The sequence below is a fragment of the Octopus bimaculoides genome, chromosome 27, assembly GCF_046866305.1.
Source record: "Octopus bimaculoides isolate indiv1 chromosome 27, ASM4686630v1, whole genome shotgun sequence".
Lineage (NCBI taxonomy): Eukaryota > Metazoa > Mollusca > Cephalopoda > Octopoda > Octopodidae > Octopus > Octopus bimaculoides.
In genome coordinates, this window is record NC_142954.1 from 6,578,289 (window position 1) to 6,602,042 (window position 23,754).

General features: G+C 37.6%; 1 protein-coding gene across 1 annotated transcript; it reads left to right on the forward strand.

Moving 5' to 3' along the window:
• Nucleotides 1–452: 452 nt before the first annotated feature.
• LOC106881978 (uncharacterized) lies at nucleotides 453–23,754 on the forward strand. The gene is made up of 4 exons (XM_089343153.1): nucleotides 453–1,358; nucleotides 14,802–15,848; nucleotides 22,051–22,233; nucleotides 23,371–23,754. The coding sequence occupies exons 2-4, from the start codon at nucleotides 15,566–15,568 to the stop codon at nucleotides 23,619–23,621; spliced, it is 717 nt and encodes a 238-aa protein (XP_089199279.1). The 5' UTR covers nucleotides 453–1,358; nucleotides 14,802–15,565; the 3' UTR covers nucleotides 23,622–23,754.

Here is a 23,754-nt window from a genome sequence, read left to right on the forward strand (position 1 = left end):
CTTCCTCCCACTTCTACCCACATCCCTCTTACCGCCTTTCTTTCTCTCTCTCTCTCTCTGTTCATATATATATATATCTTTCTCTCTTCTCTACGCTCTTACCACCTTTCTCTCTTGTGCGGCTTTCTTCCCCTCTTTTCTCTTTTCTCCCTTTCTTCCTCCTTTCTTTATTCACTGTACTCTTAGCACCTCCCTCTCTCTTTCCCTCACTATGCTCTTCCTCCCTTTCTCTCTCTTCCTCTTCCCCCTTCTCTACTTACTGTACTCTTAGAGCCTTCCTCCCTCCCTCTTTCTCTCGCTCCCTTTCTATCCTTATCTCTCCTCTCCTTACTACGGTCTTACTGCTTTTCTCCTTTGTGTGACTTTCATCCTCTCTTTTCTCGTTACTATGTTCTCACCCCCCCCCTCTCTCTCTCTATCTATCTTTTTAACCTCCCTTCTCTACACACTCCACTCTCCTCTTTCTCTCTCTCTGTTTCTCAAACACGCGCAGCTAAGTTACACGCTTTCTCCACCCCCCAACATCACATACGCACTATACACGCATTTACACACCACACGCACGCGCACATACACGCACAAATCCACACCGAGAATACACACCTTCACACTTCATCCCCTCCCCCACACTTACACACGAACAGAAGCAATAATTCCGAGGAGTTTACTAGATGGTGCTTTCAAGAACTACCACAACACTACAACTACTACCACCACCACTGTTATCAGACACTACTCACAACAACACATCATTCTCACTAAAACTACATTTACATAGCAACCGCAACGGTGAAGGAGCTTCTATGTGGTCACTGAATTTGCTAGAAATAGTAGCTACAATTCTTTCAAGTTTTAACCTGCTGCGTAAAGAAAAACAAAACGGGATGGTCCTGTTTGGAATGCCTCCGATCATAGCTTTGTTTGATCAAGATTAACATAGTTTTTGTTTTTTTAAAAAAGCAATAATTTTAATTGAAGTATTGCCATTCGTTCAATCATACACCAAATAAAAACCGCATTATCAAATATACCAACACTATCAATAATTAAACAACATTATCACGATGGTCATTGGATCTGCAAGAAATAGCAGTTACGTTTTGAAATTACATGAAACCGCTCCTAAACAGGGCGGGGAGTGATACAAAGGATAAATTAATGTAGTAGACCGAAAAAAAGGAAGAAGAAAAAAAAAGACAGGGGTGGTCACGGGTGGAGTGCGTTCGATCATTGGTCTGTGTGATCAACAACACCATCACAGGATTCTATCTCGATTCAGAGTTAATTTGCTGAACTTAACTCTTCACAAGAACCGGATTACCAAAAGGAAAACTTTCCAAACTGCTGTCTCCAAAAAGGTAACATTACTTTATTATAAACAAAACATTATTGTTACTTCGTATGTGTATTTCGTATGCAAGATTCTTGATGTGGATACGTGTGTTGAAAGAAATACAATTAAACCTTGGGAGAGGCATTATGCCGGTAATAAACACACGCACTGGTTCAGCCCTTTATTAATTTATATAGTTTTTTGGAGAGACAAGTTACTGAAGAGATTGCAAGAGTGCAATGAAATAATTTAATAAAAAACTATATAAATTAATAAAGGACTGAACCAGTGCATGTGTTTATTACCGGCATAATGCCTCTCCCAAGGTTTTATTGTTACTATTACTGATATTATTGGTGCGTCGGACAAAATGCTCAGCGATGCTGCTTTCGACTAGTTTACGTTGAGTTCAAATCCTGCCGAGGTCAACTTTGCCGTTCATCCCTCCGGAGTCGATAACATAAGTACCAGTGAAACACTGAGATCGATGTAATCGATCAAATTTAAGGCCTTGTGCTTTTAGTAGAAAGAGTTATCACCAGTGACGTACTGGGTCGATGTAATCGATTAGTCCCCTCCCCTCAAATTTTAGGCCTTGTTCCTATAGTAGAAAGGATTATTATTATTATTATTATTATTATTACTCTTTACTCTTTTACTTTTGCGGTCATGCTGGAGCACCGCCTTTAGTCGAGCAAATCGACCCCAAGACTTATTCTTTGGAAGCCTAGTACTTATTCTATCGGTCTCTTTTTGCCGAACCGCTATGTGACGGGGACGTAAACACACCAGCATCGGTTGTCAAGCGATGTTGGGGGGGACAAACACAGACACGCAAACATATACACATACATATATATATATATATACGACGGGCTTCTTTCAGTTTCCGTCTACCAAATCCACTCACAAGGCTTTGGTCGGCCCGAGGCTATAGTAAGACACTTGCCCAATATTATTATTATTATTATTATTATTAGCAAGGCGGCGAGCTGACAGAATCGTTAGTGCGCCGGGCGAAATGCTTAGCGGTATTTCGCCCGTCGCTACGTTCTGAGTTCAAATTCAGCCGAGGTCGACTTTGCTTTTCATCCTTTCGGGGGGGTCGATGAATTAAGTACCAGTAAAACACTGGAGTCGATATAATTGACTAGCCTCCTCCCCCAAAATTTCATAATTACTTCATCCTGCTCTTTTCGTTTCGAGTTTAAATCTTGCCGAGGTCAGCTTTGCTTTTCAGCCTTCTGAGGACGATGGAATAAAGTACAAAGTCAGACATTAGGACTATTTAAACGACTAAACCTCCCCGCTTAAAATTGCTGGCTTTGTGTCAAGTTTGAAACGGTTATTATTGACTTAACAGAATCGTTACGGAGCCGGGCAAAATGTTTAGCGTCATTTCGTCTGCATTTACGTTCTCAGTTCCAAATCCGCCGACGTCGACTTTGTCTTTCATCCTTAAAGGATCGATAAAATAAGTATCAGTTGAGTCCTGGGGGGTGGGGTTGATCTAACCTTGTGCCAAGATTTGAAACCATTTATTATTATTACTTAAGCAGTGAGCCGGCAGAATCGTTAGCACGCCGGACAACAAAGCGGTATTTCGTCCGTCTGTCTTTATGTTCTGAGTTCAAATTCCTTCGAGGTCGACTTTGCCTTTCATCTTTTCACGGTCGGTAAAATAAGTACCAGTGGAGCACGGGAATTCAATGTAATCGACTAGCTCCCACCCCTGAAAGTTTCGGCCTTGTACATACATAAAAGAGAATTAATATTATTATAACCATTCCGGCTCTTTACGTTACAAGTTCAAATCCCGCCGAAGTCGGCTTCGTTTTACAGCCTTTCATCATTCTGGGGTTAACGAAATAAAGTATCAGTCAAATACTAGAACGATGTAAATGATAAGCCCACTCTCTTCAAAAATTGCTGGCAATGTGCCTAAACATTATTGCGCCGGCTTATTTTACATCCTGAGTTCAAATCCTCTTGAGGTTAATACCAGTCATGTACTGAAATCAATTACATCGACTAACCCCTTCCTTCTGAAACTCTTGGCTTTGGGCCTATATTACGAACAAATATTGGTTATTTATTATAAGTTGTTTAGATATATACATATATATATATATATATCAAAAAATAAGCAACACGGATTTCAAAGGTTATTGCAGTACGCACGTTTCATGCTACTTCAATTTATTTAAGTAATGCGAGCATTACATTAAATGCAATATGAAGAGCAATCTTCAGCTGCACGAAAAATGCAGAAAAAATTACTGTAGAAAAGACATACGCGTAAGTACCATATTCAAGCCTTGAATCTATATCTAAACCGTCTATATATATATATATATATATATATATATATATATATATATATATATATACATATATATACATATAATATATATACACACATATATACATATAATAAATAATATAATACATATATATATATATATATATATATATATATATATATATATATATATATGTGTGTGTGTGTGTGTGTGTGTGTGTGTGTGTGTGTGTGTATGTATGTATATATACACACACACATATGCATATGTGGGTACAGGACGTCACCAACGGTGCAAATAACATGAAATACGTAAACGAGAAAAAGAAATGGAAAACGGAATAAGTAAACACACACACATATATATAGGTGCGGTTGTATGATAAATTTGCTTCCCAACCACATGGTTTCGCGTTTCTTCTCAATACATGGTACCTTGAGTAAGTGTCTTCAACTCTAGACCCGGCGCTGACCAAAACCTTGCGATGGGGAATTAATTGGCGGAAACTAAAAGAAGTCCGTCGTGTGTGTGTATCAGCGCTGGCTTAACCATTAAGCAAAATAAGCACTTTTTAGACCACCGAGGGAAGAGGAAGACACCACAGAAACGGTAAATGTTTTACGGCACAAAAGAAATCACTTTAAACTTCCTAAAACATTATTCAGGATGCGTTATCTCTTCTAAGTATAGAAGCTGATGTGTCACTTAAGATTAATTTTGAGGATTTGACCAAAAACTTTGCAATTAAAAAGAAAATAGGAGAAAACTTTTCGAATATAATAAAATGGAAGTATACAAAAATTAACATTAATTTCCATCTTGCTGTTAGTTTTGTTTCATTTTGAAAAATGAAAATTATTTTAGTTTATTATTGTTTGTATTTTGAATTACATATATATGGAGACACCAAAATCTTTTTAGTGCTTTGGGTTTCTATAGATCTTAATCCAGCCCTTTACACATACACACACGAGGGCTGTTCATTGAAGATTTCCCTTGACCCACTTCCCAAGGACTGGGATATACGAAACTTGGCATAATTATTAGTCCTTCACCATTTAGCTACCACCAGTGGTGTCACACTTCACCCATCGCTTTTTGCAGTTTTGAAGACCTAGTCTGTAGAAGCCGGTAGTTTGCGTCTGGTGCCAAGACTTTACCTCGGAAATAAGTTCATCATCATCCAAAGAGTGCTTCCTCTTCAAAAAAGACTTCATTGTTGGAAAGAGGTGGAAGTCAGATGGTGCAGCTCCTTATAAAAACTCACCTTCTCTTCCTTTCGAAGTCTTTGGTTCCAGACCTTTTAAGGTCTAGCCACTGACCACAAAAACACAGCCAGTTCCAACGACGACACAACACCACAGCAGCTACGTTGAGAATTACCAACTTTGCCCAACAGCATTACAGCAACCTCCGTCTTCGTCGTCACCATTGCGTCCTTCTTAACGTCAACGTCATCTGTCTACGTACACAGCAAGCAACAAGTAACTCCCCCAGGTCCCAACACTTCTCTGTTTGTGAATTACTTTACCATGGATCAGCAGCGAAGATACAACCTGCAATGATCTCCTGTAACAAGTGACCTAAGCAGCAGCATCACAGCTACGACTTCACATACGACATGTGCCTCCAACCAGCTCAACATCAAGGCCGCGACTTCTCGATACAGCATTTCAACTACCGTGTACATTTGACTACGAACTGGTATTCTTAGTCTTGTGTCTATGAACTTCTCACTTCGATGGCTATAGACTCTTCCACTGTCATCATCTTCATTGCCATTCTTATATGTTCTTAACACGCACATACATATATGCTTACACACACACATTTTGTTCTCATGACAGTCTGTCTATTATTCGGTAATAGACACAGACATACGTGTTTACAAACAATGAATCTTCTCTTAACCATTCTACTTGGTTGTGTCTCCTTTTTCTCTATAGCACTTATATGTACTATTCATTTTATATTTATTGTTTCGACCGTGTGATGTACCTAAAGAGCCATCTAGTCATCTCGCATTACACGGTCTTTACAAATTTATGGGATCCAGACAAAACCTCGTGACTTTTTTTCCTGTGACTTTATTACCGTGTAAAGGGGTCGCGATTGCGTGTTCTAAGTCGGGTCGCCAGTTTGTAAAGGGGCCGTGCGATGTGAGGTGCAAGAATGGTTCTTTCATACCCCCATCACACGGCCGATACAATAAAGAGAAAACAGATAGAACCATTTACTTGCCAGATGGGAAAGAGACAACCGAGTAGAATGTTTAAGAGAAGATTTATTGATATGTTAACATGTGTGTCTGTGTGTGCATTATGTATACAGAACGATAGACAGGCCGTCATGAGAACAAAGTGTATGTGTGTGTGTAAGCATAGATGTATGCGCGTGTTAAGAACATATAAGGATAGCAAAGAAGATGATGACAGTGACAGAGTCTATAGCCATCGAAGTGAGAAGTTCATAGACACAAGAAAGATGAATAATACCAGTCCGTAGTCAATTGTACACGGTAGTTGAAATGCTGTATCGAGAAGTCGCGGCCCTGGTGCCGAGCCGCTTGCAGGTACATGTCGTACGTGAAGTCGTGGCTGCAATGCTGCAGCCTGGGTCACTTGTTACAGGAGCTCTTGCAGGTTATATATTCGCTATTGAATATATAATTTAGGTAATCTTCCAGTTTCGGGAGGTAAAAAAAGTAAATAAAATACAAGGGAAATAACTTAATGTCTTACTAGTATTATCCGTACTCCTCTGAAATGTGTTTTTTTTTTTAGCTGTTTATAAATAAAATCACACACGTGATTGAAGTTACCTGTTTATATATAAATCACACACGTGATTGAATATCATAGTACCGGCTGCACAACAACTTATGGTAATCTTCCAGTATAGGGAAATAACAGTCAAACTAAAGCGTTTGACCCCAGCTCAAAATTATTTTTTTAAATTAGTGTAATAGGTGTAAAACAACTTGCTGGGAACGAATATGCAGAATGCGCGCTCGCGAACGGGTGGGGTGAGGAGAGTACGGATATCCCCGGCGTAATTGTTTTCACCTCAATAGACGTCAGTGATTGGTTGAAATTACCGAAATACGACAATTTTTTACATGAAATAACTTAGAATACAAAATTTTTTATCTGTTCTATAACACAAAATATACAAGTATTCGAAGTTTGAAAGTGTTTCGGTACCAAAAACACTACATAATTTATATATAACATATTTATATATAACATAATTTATATATAACATATTTATATATAAATATATATAACATATTTATATATAACATAATTTATATATAACATATTTATATATAAATATATAAATTTACATACATTCACACGCACATACATTTAGATGTACATGTACACATATATAGATAAATATATACAAACACTTAAAAACACGTGCTTAAATTTCGACATGCTTCGATATACATACACATACATAAGTTGGAATATAAATATACAACCACACGCACATACACATTTAGATATAAACGTACAATCACGCACGTACACACACGCACTCTATAGGTTTTGTTTTATTTTTTGTTTCTCTTTTGTTTTTCTTTTGTTTATATTTTCTCCTGGTGTTTGTTTCGATCGATCCCAGGTTTATTTGTAAACAGTAAGTTTTCGATACAAATCTACCTATTGACCTATTTATTAGCTCTTCTTTATAAACTATTTATGTGTGTGTGTGTCCGTGTCCTGCTGTTTGTCTAATTATTTATTTATCACACACACACACATCATATAGAGATACATAAAATATACATATCTCTCTTGGAATCTGTCTGCCTATCTGTTCATTTATCTCTGTTTATTTCCATTCCTCTCTCTCTCTCTCTCTCTCTCTCTCTCCCACTTAGTCATTCTGTCTCCTCCTCTCTCTCACACTCAGTCACTCCCTCTCGCCACTTCTCTCTGTATGTGTGTGTATATATACATATATACATATAGGTGTAGGAGTGGCTGTGTGCTAAGTAGCTTGCTTACCAACCACATGTGAGTGGATTCGGTAGACGGAAACTGAAAGAAGCCCGTCGTATATACGTATATATATATATATGTGTATGTGTGTGTGTGTGTGTTTGTGTGTCTGTATTTGTCCCCAACATCGCTTGACAACCGATGCTGGTGTGTTTACATCCCCGTAACCTAGCGGTTCGGCTAAAAAGAACGATAGAATAAGTACTAGGCTTACAAAGAATAAGTCCTGGAGTCGATTTACTCGACTAAAGGCGGTGCTCCAGCATGGCCACAGTCAAATGACTGAAACAAGTAAAAGATATATATATATATTTATATATAGGGCATTATTACAGAAAATAATAACGCCACACAGTGGACTTCTCAAAATAACCACATTTAGTACCTAATGCGAGGAAAAAACAACCAACAGAAGACGACCAACTTTCTTTTAAATAAACTTATGGGTAAAAAATTAAGGAGTGTGTGCGTTACATAAATAATATTTTCAGGATTAAATGAAAGGACAACAAACGGATAATATGACCTACCTATATATTTAATAAAAAAAACCGGTAGTAAATAAACAAACGAATACACCTACGGACAGAAAGCCCAGAAGGTCACCAATTCTTCGTACACTCTGTAAAGTGGTTGGCATCAGCAAGGGCATCCGACCATAGAAACCATGCCAAAAGAGACAAATGGTGACCGGACAGCTCCCCAGCTAGCCAGTTCCTGTCAAGCTGTCCAATCCATGCCAGCATGGAAAACAGACATTAAATGATGATGATGATGTGGGGGGGCTCTGCCCTCTTCTCGCTCTCTCTCTCTCTCTCTCTCTTCTCGTCAAGCATTCCCCCCCCCGCATCACTTCCTCTACCCCCCCCATCACTTCTCTATCTATGATACTACTCAGCTGCTGTTATCACCTGAGAACAGAGTAGACACACTACATCGGCCCCTCCACTACCACCACCCTGGAATCACTTCTGTTCCTCCTCATCATCTCTACCCACATCATTTCCACCCCCATTTTCTGCCTTCAACCATTGCTCTCCTCTGCAATACTCCACCCTTAACACCTCCCTTAGCTATCGTTTATTACTCAATGCTCTCTCACATTTATCCTCACACTCCACATACCCTGAGTCACTCCCATATCTCTCACCATCACTTGCTACATGCACCTCTAACCCCCACCCCATCTTCTATCCCTCCACTCCCATCTCCCTGCAATCTACTGAATCTTGAGATGCTCTCCAGCTTCCCACCACCATTTCTGTCTTCTTCCCAGCTTCGTATCTCTATTACAAGCCATCTGGATTTGTTCTTCCATCACACTTTAACCTCTCAACACCTGACTTAGAGCCATCGTCCATCCCCTTCTCAAATGCTAACCCCCACCACCTAAATAGTTGAAGAGGCTTATTTCCTTCTTTTCCTCCCCAGCCCTGCCACCTTTTTTTTTTTCCTCCTTCTTCCAGTTCTTAGCTAATTATTTGGCAACCTCATTAATGCTGGTGGCATGAACAAAGTACATAAAAGTTCAGTAAAATGGTTGGCGTAAGGCAGGGCATCCAGCCTAGAATCTGACATTAGCCAGACCCTCCTTCACCAATGCATTCTCCTCATTTAGGGACCTCTCATGATAGCACTTTCATACTTCTGTTTTGGCACACAAAAGACAGGGACACCTCTAGCATTCTGGTAGGTAGATAGATAGGTACACACATATGATTGTATAAACTTATGTAGCTAGATGGATGGACGTGTGTGTATGTATGTGTGTGTGTGTGTGTGTGTGTGTAGATAGATAGATAGATAGATAGAAGGATGGATAAATTGATTGATAAATAGATGGGTGAATAGCTGGATAGATGGATAGATTGATAAACAGACAAACAGAGAGAAAGATGAATGGATAGATAGATAGATAGAATGATGGACATAGGGATTAATAAGTAGATGGGTGGATAGAAAGATATAAATATATATATATATATGTAGGTGCAGGAGTGGCTGTGTGGTAAGTTGCTGGCTTATCAACCACATGGTTAGGGGTTCAGTCCCACTACATGGTACGTTGCATAAGTGTCTTCTACTATAGCCTCAGGCTGACCAAAGCCTTGACAGTGGATTTGGTAGACAGAAACTGAAAGAAGCCCGTCATATATATGTATATATATATGTGTGTGTGTGTGTATATGTTTGCATGTCTGTGTTTTGTCTCCCCAACATCGCTTGATAACCGATGCTGGTGCGTTTACGTGCCTGTAACTTAGCGGTTTGGCGAAAGATACCGATAGAATAAGTACTAGGTTTACAAAGAATAAGTCCTGGTCAGCATGGCCACAGTCAAATGCCTGAAACATGTAACAGAATAAAAGAATATATATATATATATATATATATATATATATATATATATATTGACCGAGACCTTTGGAAATGTGCTGTGCGTGAGAAGACCCAGCAAGCCAAGTAAGATCGTTGCCAGTGCCCCTGGACTGGCTCTTGTGCGGGTGGCACATAAGATGCACCATTTTGAGCATGGCCGTTGCCAGTATCGCCTGACTGGCCTTCGTGCAGGTGACACGTAAAAGCACCTACTACACTCTCTGAGTGGTTGGCGTTAGGAAGGGCATCCAGCTGTAGAAACTCTGCGAAATTTAGATTGGAGCCTGGTGTTGCCATCCGGTTTCACCAGTCCTCAGTCAAGTCGTCCAACCCATGCTAGCATGGAAAGCGGACGTTAAATGATGATATATAGTGAGAGAGAGAGAGGGGAGATAGACGGATGGAGAGGTAGGTGGACAGAGGAACTGATGAACTTATGGACAGGTATGGACAGGTAAGTAGAGAAAAAGACAATAGATTGCAAAATAGCTAGATAAGCAGATAAACAAATAGACAGGCACACATATGGGTTAATAGGTAGATGAGTTACAAGGTAGGCAGGTAGGAGTGCAGATAGGTAAAAACCCATTTACCTTTGCTACTTCAAACACAAGTTACTGTCTATTTTTAGTTATTATTAAAATACTGAAAGATCTCCACCACCTGGAATAATCTGGGGTAATCTGACCTACACTCTATTGAAGCTGAATTCTGTCTTTCAGCTGCTCTCATTCAAAGTTTATATATGTACGTATATACATATGTACACACACACATGTACGTATGTATGTATACATATGACTATATATATAGACATATTTATATTTTTACATTTACTAAAATATGTAAAGATTTAATATACTATGTAATATGTATATATCCATCTTTCAAACTATATGTGTGTGTGTGTATGCATATATATATATATATATATATTAAAAATGGAGAAGGCTGGTTTATGAGATTGCCTTAGGAACATAGAGACATCATCATCATCATCGTTTAACGTCCGCTTTCCATGCTAGCATGGGTTGGACGATTTGACTGAGGACTGGTGAAACCGGATGGCAACACCAGGCTCCAGTCTAATTTGGCAGAGTTTCTACAGCTGGATGCCCTTCCTAACGCCAACCACTCAGAGAGTGTAGTTATATATATATATATATATATATATATATATATATATATATATGCATTAATGTGTGTACATATATGTATATATACACACATATATTTATATACATATGTGTGTGTGGTGTGTATGTGTATATATATATATATATATATATATATATATATATATATATATATATATACATGCCGTTGCCAGTACAGTGTGACTGGCCCTCGTGCCAGTGGCACGTAAAAGCACCCACTACAATCTCGGAGTGGTTGGCGTTAGGAAGGGCATCCAGCTGTAGAAACTCTGCCAAATCAGATTGGAGCCTGGTGCAGCCTTCTGGCATGCCAGTCCTCAGTCAAATCGTCCGACCCATTCTAGCATGGAAAGCGGACGTTAAACAATGATGATGATACACACACACACCCATATATCTGTGTATATATGTATATATATATATGTGTATACATATATATATATATATATGCAAATATGTATGTGTGTGTGTGTGTGTTTATGTATGTATGCATTTATGTGTGTGTGTGTGTATAATGCATGTATGTATAGATTCAATTAAAATAATTCATTACAGAAGACCATCTGTTTCATAGTAATGTTGCTTGTCATGCAAACATTCATTTGACAAAACTCATCAAGAGTGGAACATATGGCTTTCTGTAATGAATCATTTTAATTAAATGTAACCAATAATATTATTCTTGACATCAAATCCCATCTTGTGTCTTGCGTTTAAAAGTACCTTCTTGTTAATAACTAGCCTTTCAAAAAAATACATACATACATATTTTTGTGTGCACATGCATGTGTGTGTGTGTGTGTGTGTGTAGTCTTTCAATAGGTAACTCTGGAAGTGTACTTCTGTCACCATGGGTAATATCAGGAAATAAGGCATGCATTCTCTATCAAATTTCTTGGTGGTTGTTCAAAACAATGAAATGAATACTAATTTTAGATAGAAAAGTATTTATTACCTTATAATGAAATTAAATAAATCTAAGCAATTACATACATACATGCATACACAAATATATATATATATGTATATATATATATATATGAATAACTATATATATATATATATATATATATATATATATATATATATATATATATATATATATATATATATATATATATGTATATATATATAGTTATGTGGAGAATGGAGAAACAAACATTCTCCACATAACTATAATTATAAACTGCGGTTTAAACAATAAATTACCTGCCTCTGGATACCCTCTAACGAAGACAGTACCCACACAAGTAATTCCCAGGCGTGCCTCCGGATTTAAACATCCCCTGGTTGCTTGGATACTTCAGACTACCCCTGAAATATTGAAGCAATCCTATCATTTACCTATTTATATATATATATATATATATATATATATATATATATATATATGTATATGTATATGTATATATGAATAACTATATATATATATATATATATATATATATATATATATATATATATATATAAAGAAAAATTGATCTCTAACTGTGGAGGGAACCTGTAGAAGAGATACACCTAGGAAAATGTGGGATGAGATGGTAAAATATGATCTTTGGATGTTGAGTTTCATGGAGGAAATCACAAGTGACCATGTGTGGTGTGCTTCTTATCCTAGTGTTGTTTTGTGTTGTTATGGGGTGGTTATGCCTGGTATTAGAATGTTGCTGGTGTGTTCTGTTTCTGGTGTATGGATGATCTTTAGATTTGTTGCAATTTATTTCATAAATGCGTTGGCTGTCAGCTTGTTCACAGTTTAGTTTTGGGTGGTTTGAAAATGGTGGTGGTGGTTGGTAATTTCTATTTATGATGTATGGAGGATAATGAGGGGGGTTATTGTTGAGTAAGTGGTCAAAATTGGGGATGGTTTGTGTGTTATTCAGTTTTTGTTTGGTATATATAGCTATTTTTCTTTAGAAATGGATTTATCTGTACTGAATTCTTTTTAAAATGTTGATTCATATCTTTGGAAGAAATCATTGCTTTTTTCCCGGCGTAGAAGAGAATTTCTTTCTTCGTTTTCACAGACTTCCTTCCAAAGATTTATGGTGTTTTTCAAGGAGTTGTCCTTCGGTTTGTTTGTTTATTTCCCTGTGCATCTCCTCATCGATGTTTTTATATTTTTCTTCATTAGCGGAGGCTCTAAGTCTTAGTAGTTCGATCTCTGATTTTAGATGGAAGAGTGCTAACCTTTCCCTAATAGCCCCTCTGTCCATCAGGTTCATTTGGTATCATTTTGACTGAAATTTGTGTGAGAAGCAAGCTTCTTTATTTCATAAATATTTGCCATAAAGGCATTACAAAGAGGGGACGAACAAGGACAGACAAACATAAAAGGGGTGAAGAAGCTGTATCGATTCCGTCAGCGACACCACACAGCTACTCCTGCATATATAGTTAAGTTGTATTTGGATAAAAACCTTATAGGATGCTGTGTAAAGCCCATCCACAGTGTAAATCTCATGCACACATGCACATATGTATGTGTCTGTTTGTGTGTCATCATCATCATCATCATCACCATCATCATCATTTAACATCCGCTTTCATGCTGGCATGGGTTTGTGTGTGTGTGTGTGTGTGAGTGAGTGTCTTTGTCTTGTATTTGAAACCAACCCCATGCTTAACAACCAGTGTTGGTTTGTTCACATCCCTGTAACTCGGTGGTTCAGCTAAAGAAACAAGTAGAATAAGTACTAGACTTGCCCTTGGGCAATTAGAAAAAAAAGAATACTGGATTGAATTTGTTTGAGTCAAAACCCTTCAAGGTGATGCCCCAGCATGGCCAGAGGTAGATTTGCTCGACTAGAAGCAGTGCTCCAGCATGACCACAGTAAAATGACTGACACAAATAAAAGAATAAAAGAATATTAAATGTTCATTTGAGTAAATGTTGAGCTCATAGTCATGTGCATAGGCTATAGGCCTGTCCCTTAATCTGATAGCCATGTGGTAAATAGACCAGTCCCTTAATCTGATAACTCCCTTGGAAGCGCAACCAAAGTAAATGTGACTGAATTATGAAAAACTCAACCCTCTCTCAACTGGTCCTCACCATCTGCTATGTTTTTCCTCCTCCCAATGTTGATAAATTATAGTATTAATTAACATAATTAATTATGAAACCTTTGGAAGTTAATAAAATTTGGAGTGGGGTAATTATTTTGTAGACAGATTATTTCAATGTGGAATATTTAATTACTGGCACAGAGATAACGAGACAAACTGAGGGAGTGGTTCAGATGATGAGATGCCACCTAAATTACATTTTAATAATTACTAGTTTTCAAGGAGGTGAGGTGGCAGGCTCGTTAGCATGCTGGGCAAAACGCTTAGCTGTTCAAATTCTGCCTAGATTGATTTTGTCTTTCATCCTTTCAGGGTCGATAAAATAAGTACCTGTTGAACAACTGGGTGGGGGTCAATGTAATCGACTTAACCCCTCCTCTGAAATTTCAGTTTGGTGACCATGTTAAATGAAGTTATGTCGTGGACAAGATTAAAAAGATCGAGGGCAGATATTTTTATCTTTGATCTTGATAGGGGCATGAATGTTACAACTTCCCAGTCATGCTTCTCATTCTCTGACTTTTTTGTTTTTTTGTCTTTTTTTTATCAGGATTGGTCAGAAAAAGGAAAAAGGCTGGACACCAACAACAGCAAGAACAAGCTTGCCAACAGGATTAATTGCAACAACAACAACAACAACAACAGTGGGGTTAATAACAGCAGCAACAACAAAAAATGAAAATAGAGAAGAAAGATTAATCTTTCTTTGTAGTGAGATTGGAAAGAGACGGACAGAGAGAGAGAGAAAAAAACTGGATGAGTGAGATACACACACACACACAGAGGAGTGCATGAGAACAATCTGAGGGAGAGTAAAATAGGAGAGTGACATATATATATATATATATGAGAGAGAGAGACAGAGAGAGAGAGAGAGAGACAGACAGACAGAGAGAGAGAGAGAAAGAGACAGAGAGAGACAGAGACAGAGACAGAGCATAATCTAAGACAAAACAGATAAATAAAGGACAGAGTATGAGCTTAAGGAAAGATAGCTAGATAGATAGATAGATAGATAGATAGATAGATAGATAGAAAGTGAGAGAGAGAGAGAGTGAGATAGAAAGTGAGATAGATAGATAGATAGATAGATAGAAAGTGAGAGAGAAAGAGAGAGAGAGAGAGAGATAGATAGAAAGTGAGAGAGAGAGGGAAATCTAAGGATATATACAGAAGGTGAGAAACTGAATAAAAGAGAGATAGCAGAAAGAGAGGGAGAGGGAGAGAGAGATAGTGAGTGTGATCTAGGGAAAGATAGAAAGGGTAATTAGGGAGAGATTACAAAATCTTGAGACGAAATAAAGAGAGTTAAAGATGCAGGTCGTATACAGTGGGGGGACATCTACCCCTATGTCCTCTCCCCGATGTTACAGGAAAGATATGCAAGGGGGAGGGTACACACGACCAATGGCCCCTGGTTATGCCTTAAACAATCACTATTTTCATCCCCCACCATCACCATTGACAATCAAGAAACACTATTCAAAGAGTAAGAAATCTAACCAACATGATAAGTCATTACGGAACTTTATTCCTGCCATGAAGAAACCAGTGGCCATTACGTGTCTAATCTGTAACATCTTCATTCCAGGTCTTGGTAAGTATTGAGTTCTTCTATTCTTTTTTTTATTTTAATAGAAAAGATACTTGTTGTTGTTGTTGTTGTTGTTGTGACTATGTTTGTTGTAATCATAGTGCGTTTGTAGTATCTGTCTGTAAGTGTGTGTTTCAATATGTATGCATGTATATGAATATATACATGTGTATGTGTATATACAGACATATTTGTGTATACATACATATATATATATATATATATATATATATATATATATATATATATATATATATATATATATGTATGTATATATATAAAGCGAAATTGTGATGGCACCTGTGCCCAGCATCGCCTTTCTGGCACTTGTGCCCGTGACACGTGTAAGGATTTTCGAGCGAGATCGTTGCCAGTGCCCCTGGACTGGCTCCTGTGCGGGTGACACATAAAATACACCATTTTGAGCGTGACCGTTGCCAGTACCCACCTGACTGGCCTTCGTGCCGGTGGCACCTAAAAGCACCCACTACACTCTCTGAGTGGTTGGCGTTAGGAAGGGCATCCAGCAGTAGAAACTCTGCCAAATCAGATTGGAGCCTGGTGTAGCCATCTGGTTCAGCAGTCCTCAGTCAAATCGTCCAACCCATGCTAGCATGGAAAGCGGACGTTAAACGATGGTGATGATAATGATGATATATACGTTTATATATTTGTTTTGCAAGATTCTTGATGTGAAATCGTGTGGTGAAACAAATATTGTTGATTTTGTCACTCCCGGTACATGTTTTGGTGACATGGCAAGTCGACGGTTGTTCTGTGTGTTCACCATCTGATCCTGGAAGAAATTTTTCTCTTCTGAGAAAAACCAATCATCAGCAACGCCATCACCACCACCACCATCGTCATCATCATCACCATCATCATCAATCCTACCGACTGTTATCATTGTTATCACATTCTATCAAGGCAAATCACACCACCACCACCACTGCTACAAACATCTCCCTCACTGCAACCACCACCACCACCATCACAACCACCACTACCACCACCACCACTACTACTACCACCATCAAAACAACAACTATCATCACCATCACAACCACCACCACCACCACCACCATCATCACAATCTCCATCACCACCGCCACTATTGCTATTACTACATCTACCACACCACTATGATCACCACTGCCACTACAACTACTACCACCACCACCACCACCACCACCACCACTACCACCACTACCACTACTACTACTACTACCACTTCACACTTCTCTGTTATCAGCGCTACCGCCAACACTACACAGCCAAAACCACTTTGAACACACCACTATCCCAGCTTCCATCAACAACAGCACCCCCACCATTCTTCCTGGCCTCCTCCTCCTCATCATCATCATCCTCATCCATCCTCCTCATCTTCAACACACCCAATACAATCATCATCAGCATCGTTGTTTTCCACTCCTGCCTCTTACTACTCCTTCTCTTCATCATCATCATCATCACAACCACCACGACTGCTACCGCCATCATCACTACTTTTATCATCATCATCTGCAACAGAGGCAATGCCATGGCCACCATCTCTAGTATCATCATTGCCACCATCACCACCACCACCATCACCACCATCACTATCATCATCATCCTCATCAATGTCGTCATCATCATCACCACCAGCAATATCTTAACCATTTGCCCTCCCCACTCCACTACTGCCACCATGACTATACCATATTCAATATCACCACCACCACCACTACTACTGCTGCTACTGTTAACACCCCCACCTACACCCTTCCACACCCCGACGCCCAACCTGAAGGGCTCTGGCAGAAAGAACATCGTCAGTAATACAATCTGTCTGTAAAACAACAGGAGTTATTAACGTTGTTGTTTGTTCTTCTTCTTTCTTCTTCTTGTGTTTGTATATATATATATGTGTGTGTGTATGTACATATATTTATATATATATATATGTATGTATTTGTGTGTTTATATATGTTTGTGTGTGTATGTATGTATATACATATACACACATATATATATATATATATATGTGTGTGTATATATATATATATATATATATTTGTATCATCATCATGTATGTGCATGTGTATTAGCATAAATATATATTTGTATATATGTACATGTGTGCGTGTTTGTATATTTGTATGAGTGTATGTATATAAAGCTATATATATATATATATATACAATATATATACACACACACGCACTCATACACACATATACATGTGTATATATATATGTATATATATATATATATATATATGTATATATATATATATATATATATATATATATATATATATATATATATATATATATATATATATATATATATGTATATATATATATATGTACATTGATATGCAAATTTATCATTAGTATGGAAGTTGGCCAAAATATTGTCTGTACACTTCCTGTATCACCATCATCACCACCACCATCATCATCACCGTCGTCGTCATCATCATCATCATCACCATCATCATTGTCATTACCATCATTATCATCATCATCATCATCAACAGTACCACTAGGACGTCTCAGCTTGCATTTTACCACCACCACTACCATCATCATCACCACCAACACATATGTACCCCATTATAACACCTCGACTGAGGTACTATGGTCAGTCTACATTACTCCATAAGGAGCATAGGGTCAGTTTCATGATTTCTCTGACAAGTCATCAGTCCATCGCAGGATCAACCATTTTTACCAGCCGAGTGGACTGGAGCAATGTGGAATGAAGTGTCTTGCTCAAGAACACAACACATTGCCCAGTCCAGGAATTGAAACCACAATCTTTCACTCATGAGTGCAATGCCATGACCACCAGGCCATGCACCTCCACATTGAGCTATTGTAGGTCTTGATTAATATGAAGCCATTCTAGTCTGGTCAAGCTGGAGCAATGTGACAGGTCGTGTGTAACCAGAAGGGCATCCAGGTAGAAAAGTAATTCCTTTTCCATTTTATCATTTACTTGTTTCAGTCATTAGACTATGGCCATGCTGGAGCACTGCCTTCAAGAATGAATGAACCCCAGTACCTTTTTTAAGCCTGGTCTTTATTCTATTGGTCTCTTTTGCCAAACCACTAAGTCATGGGGACATAAACACACCAACACCAGTTGTCAAGCGGTTGTGGGGGACAAACACTGGTAAAATGACACACGCATACTCATATATATGTGTGGGTGTGCAAGCGCATATATATATATATATATATATACATACGTACAAGAGGCTTCTTTCAGTTTCCGTTTACCAAATCCACTCACAAGACTTTAGTTAGCCTAAGGCTATAATAGACAACACTTGCCCAAGGAACTGAAACAGAAACCATGTGGTTGGGAAACAAACTTCTTACCACACAGCCATGCCTGCGCTTACACCTCAGTATTATATTTGTCTGCTGTATTTAAGCACAGAAAACAGAAGTAAAAAGCCAGCATTTCATCCATCTCTACATTCTGAGTTCAAATTCTACCACAGTCAACTTTACCTTTCATGGTTGATAAATTAAATACCAGTGAAACACTAGGGCCAATGTAATCGACTAGTCCCCTGCCTACAAATTTCAGGCCTTGTACCTTTAGTAGAAATTATTATTATTATTACTATTATTATTATTATTATTATTATTATTATTATATTGTTGTTGTCGTTGTCATTGGCAATACTAACCATGTATTTCGATCCACCTGCACCAAGGGACCATTACAGGTGATTCTATGCCAACCACCTGTTTAATTGAGATAATTAAGGAACTTTACCTGAATACACAACGTTGCTATATTGCAAATGAAAAAAAAAAAAAAAACTTTGAACCCAAGTCATGGAAACAATTGCTCATTGGTTTGTTGCCATCGGTAGCAGATGATGACACTGACAATGATGATGATGATGACGGCGATAACAATAGTGATGAAGATGATAATGATGGTGGTGGTGGTGGTGGTGGTGGTGATGTCCACCATTTTTGATTTTCTTTGATTTTGTAGACATGACTGACTTTTTTATGCTCTTTAACCAAAGCCGTGACGTCGGTCGATTAATTAATAGAAAGCTTCATTTATCAATGCCATGTAGACTTCTGGTAAATGACCTGCAGTTGCCTTCCACCCACCAGAGTTAGAATGGTCGGGAGGGAAGTATGTGTATATATTTACATATATATGTATATATATATATATATGTATATATATATATATGTATATGTATATATATATGTATATATATATATATGTATGTATATATATATATATGTGTGTATATATATATATATATATATATATATGTATATATGTTTGTATATATATATATGTATATATGTTTGTATATATATATATGTATATGTTTGTATATATATATATGTATATGTTTGTATATATATATATATATGTATATATGTATGTTAATATGTGTGTGCATGTACGTGTGTGTGTACATATATCATGTGTATATGTATGTATGTATATATATATATATATATATATATATATATATATATATATATATATAAACACACACATACGTACATACATATACTCATATATACACATACATGCAAACCTACATGCATACATGCATATGTAGCATTGTAAACAATATATTGCTAAGCAACATCTGCCAAATATTGCATGAGCAGACATAATGAGAGGAAATAATAGTAACAGGAAAAACAACAACAACAACAACAACAACAACAACAACAACAACAACAACAACAACAACAACAACAACAATAATAATAATAATAATAATAATAATAATAATGATGGCTTCTTTTACTTGCCACAAGGATGATTGATGAGTGAGACAAGGAAATGGCATAGACAACTCACAAAAGAAATGCCGGTGTATATGTTGAAAATAAATGATGTAGAAATTTAAAGTGAAAATATACAATGTATATATAATGATGTCCCTTGTTACATAAAATGGATTGATTAATAATAATAATAATCGTTTGTTTATTAGCCACAAGGGCTGACGAAAATAGGTTGAACGTTACAAAACCTGAAGGACAAAGTAGGGTTACATAGAGTGTGTGGAGGCGCAATGGCCCAATGGTTAGGGCAGCGGACTCGCGGTTTCGATTCCCAGACCGGGCGTTGTGAGTGTTTATTGAGTGCAAACACATAAAGCTCCACGAGGCTCCGGCAGGGGATGGTGGCGAACCCTACTGTACTCTTCCACCACAACTTTCTCTCACTCTTACTTCCTGTTTCTGTTGTGCCTGTAATTCAAAGGGTCAGCCTTGTCACACTGTGTCATGCTGAATATCCCCGAGAACTACGTTGAGGGTACACGTGTCTGTGGAGTGCTCAGCCACTTGCACGTTAATTTCACGAGCAGGCTGTTCCGTTGATCGGATCAACTGGAACCCTCGACGTCGTAGGCGACGGAGTGCCAACATAGAGTGTGTTGTGTAAAAAGTTGATAATGAAAAATATAACAAAGTGCCTAAAAGAGGCAAGCAACTCAGGGCTACTCATGGAAACCCCACAATCATATCTTTGCTTTTGTTGTTTGTTCTTCATCACCGTTTGACAACTGGTGTTGGTTGGTTTATAGCCCAGAGGTTAGCAGTTCAGTAAATGTAGCCAATACAGTAAGTACCAGACTTTAAAAGATATATATATATATATTTATATATCAGTACCGCCAGACTGGCCTTCGTGCCGGTGGTACGTAAAAGCACCCACTACCCTCTCGGAGTGGTTGGCATTAAGGAAGGGCATCCAGCTGTAGAAACTCTGCCAAATCAGATTGGAGCCTGGTGTAGCCATCTGGTTTTACCAGTCCTCAGTCAAATCGTCCAACCCATGCTAGCATGGAAAGCGGACGTTAAACGATGATGATGATGATATATATATATATATATATATATATATATATGCATATGTATGTGTGTGTGTGTATATATATATATATATATATATATATATGCATATGTATGTGTGTGTATATATATATATATATATATATATATATATATATATATACTGGGATTAATTTCTTTAACTAGATTCTTTCAAAGTGGTGCCCCAGAATGGCCAAGATCTAATGACCGAAGCAAGTAAAAGATACAAGATACTGCCCAAGCTGGAGCCACCTCAACAACAGATAAAGTATAAGGTTTCAGACCCAGGGCAATCTTTATTTTTATCTTTTCTTTGTTTTCTTTCTCAACAGGAACTTTCATATCAGGCCTTACATTAAAGTGTGGGTCTCGAGTTCGAATCCCAGACAAGAGCAAGTCCAAGATTATCTTAACAAATACCTGGGTGGCCACTTTGCAGTTCCTCACCACATTCTTGCTTTTGTTAGGGTGGATATGGAGTGTTACCTGGGGTGTCGCCTTTCTCACTTTCTCAGGTAAGCAATTTCTTTTCTTACCATTTTTTTCTTCTACTTTTTTTGTTGTCATCATTCTCATTATCATCGTCATTGTTTTAATGTCCTCGCTTCCAAACTTGCAGGGGTCAGACTGCTTTCATAACAGTGAAACTCATTTACAATTATCACATGATGCCAAGAAGAGGCAACACAAACACACACAAAATAAACATACATATTAACACGTGTTTGAAAAGCTTTTAACTCAATATGGAAACTTCCCTCCACAAATTTCATGCCATTTGAAGTCTTTTTTAAATATAATTCATAATTTTTAATTTAAGAAAATCTATCTTCAATACATATGTATGTAAATTCATGCATACATACATACATACATGCATGCATGCATACGTACATACACACATAAATACATACGTTCATATATACATAAATACGTACATACACGTATAGGCGTAGGAGTGGCTGTGTGGTAAGTAGCTTGCTTACCAACCACATGGTTCCGGGTTCAATCCCACTGCGTGGCACCTTGGGCAAGTGTCTTCTACTATAGCCTTGGGCCGACCAAAGCCTTGTGAGTGGATGTGGTAGACGGAAACTGAAAGAAGCCTGTCGTATATATATATGTATATATATATATATATATATATATATATATATATACGTGTGTGTGTGTGTTTGTGTGTCTGTGTTTGTCCCCCCAACATTGCTTGCTGGTGTGTTTATGTCCCCGTCACTTAGCGGTTCGGCAAAAGAGAACGATAGAATAAGTACTAGGCTTACAAAGAATAAGTCCTGGGGTCGATTTGCTCGACTAAAGGCGGTGCTCCAGCATGGCCGCAATCAAATGAAGGAAACGAGTAAAAGAGTAAAAAAGAGTAACCAAATTTAAAAACGAAATTGTATAATATATTTATTGATCAAGCCATATCCAGCCGAAATAATTTACCTGTTTTATGTTCAAACTGGCCAGATCTAGCCTCTCACACCAACCCTATAATGTCTTTCTAAAAATATACAGCCACATCGTTGAAACCTCAAAGCTATGAGATAAAGCATGATTAATTGAAAAGAAATTGAATGAATTGGCGTTACAATTTACAAAGTAATCATCTGATACTAAACGGTTGACTTGTTTTTCTTTGTTCATGCCAGATGATGGTACAGTGGGTGATTCTGAAAATATAAACCAATTAAGCAACAGTAACAACAGCAACAACAGAAATATTGCAGTGTTGCATACAGAGGATAATTCAGTCCCATTATCAACAGTTTCTGTTGCAAACAGCCGGACAACAACTAACAATCAATACCAAGCTCTATCTCTACAGGACAACTCAAGCAAAGACAAACATTCAGCCAACCATGGCAGTGTCAATCACAATCAATCAATGATTTATATTTAGATATATATATATATATAACTAAATACACTAATGAACTAATGATTGGCGTTCTAACAATCACTATATGCAGCAAACTGCATAACTTACATTCATGATGGATGTTGACTAATTAATGAGTAAGATCATGGTTAAT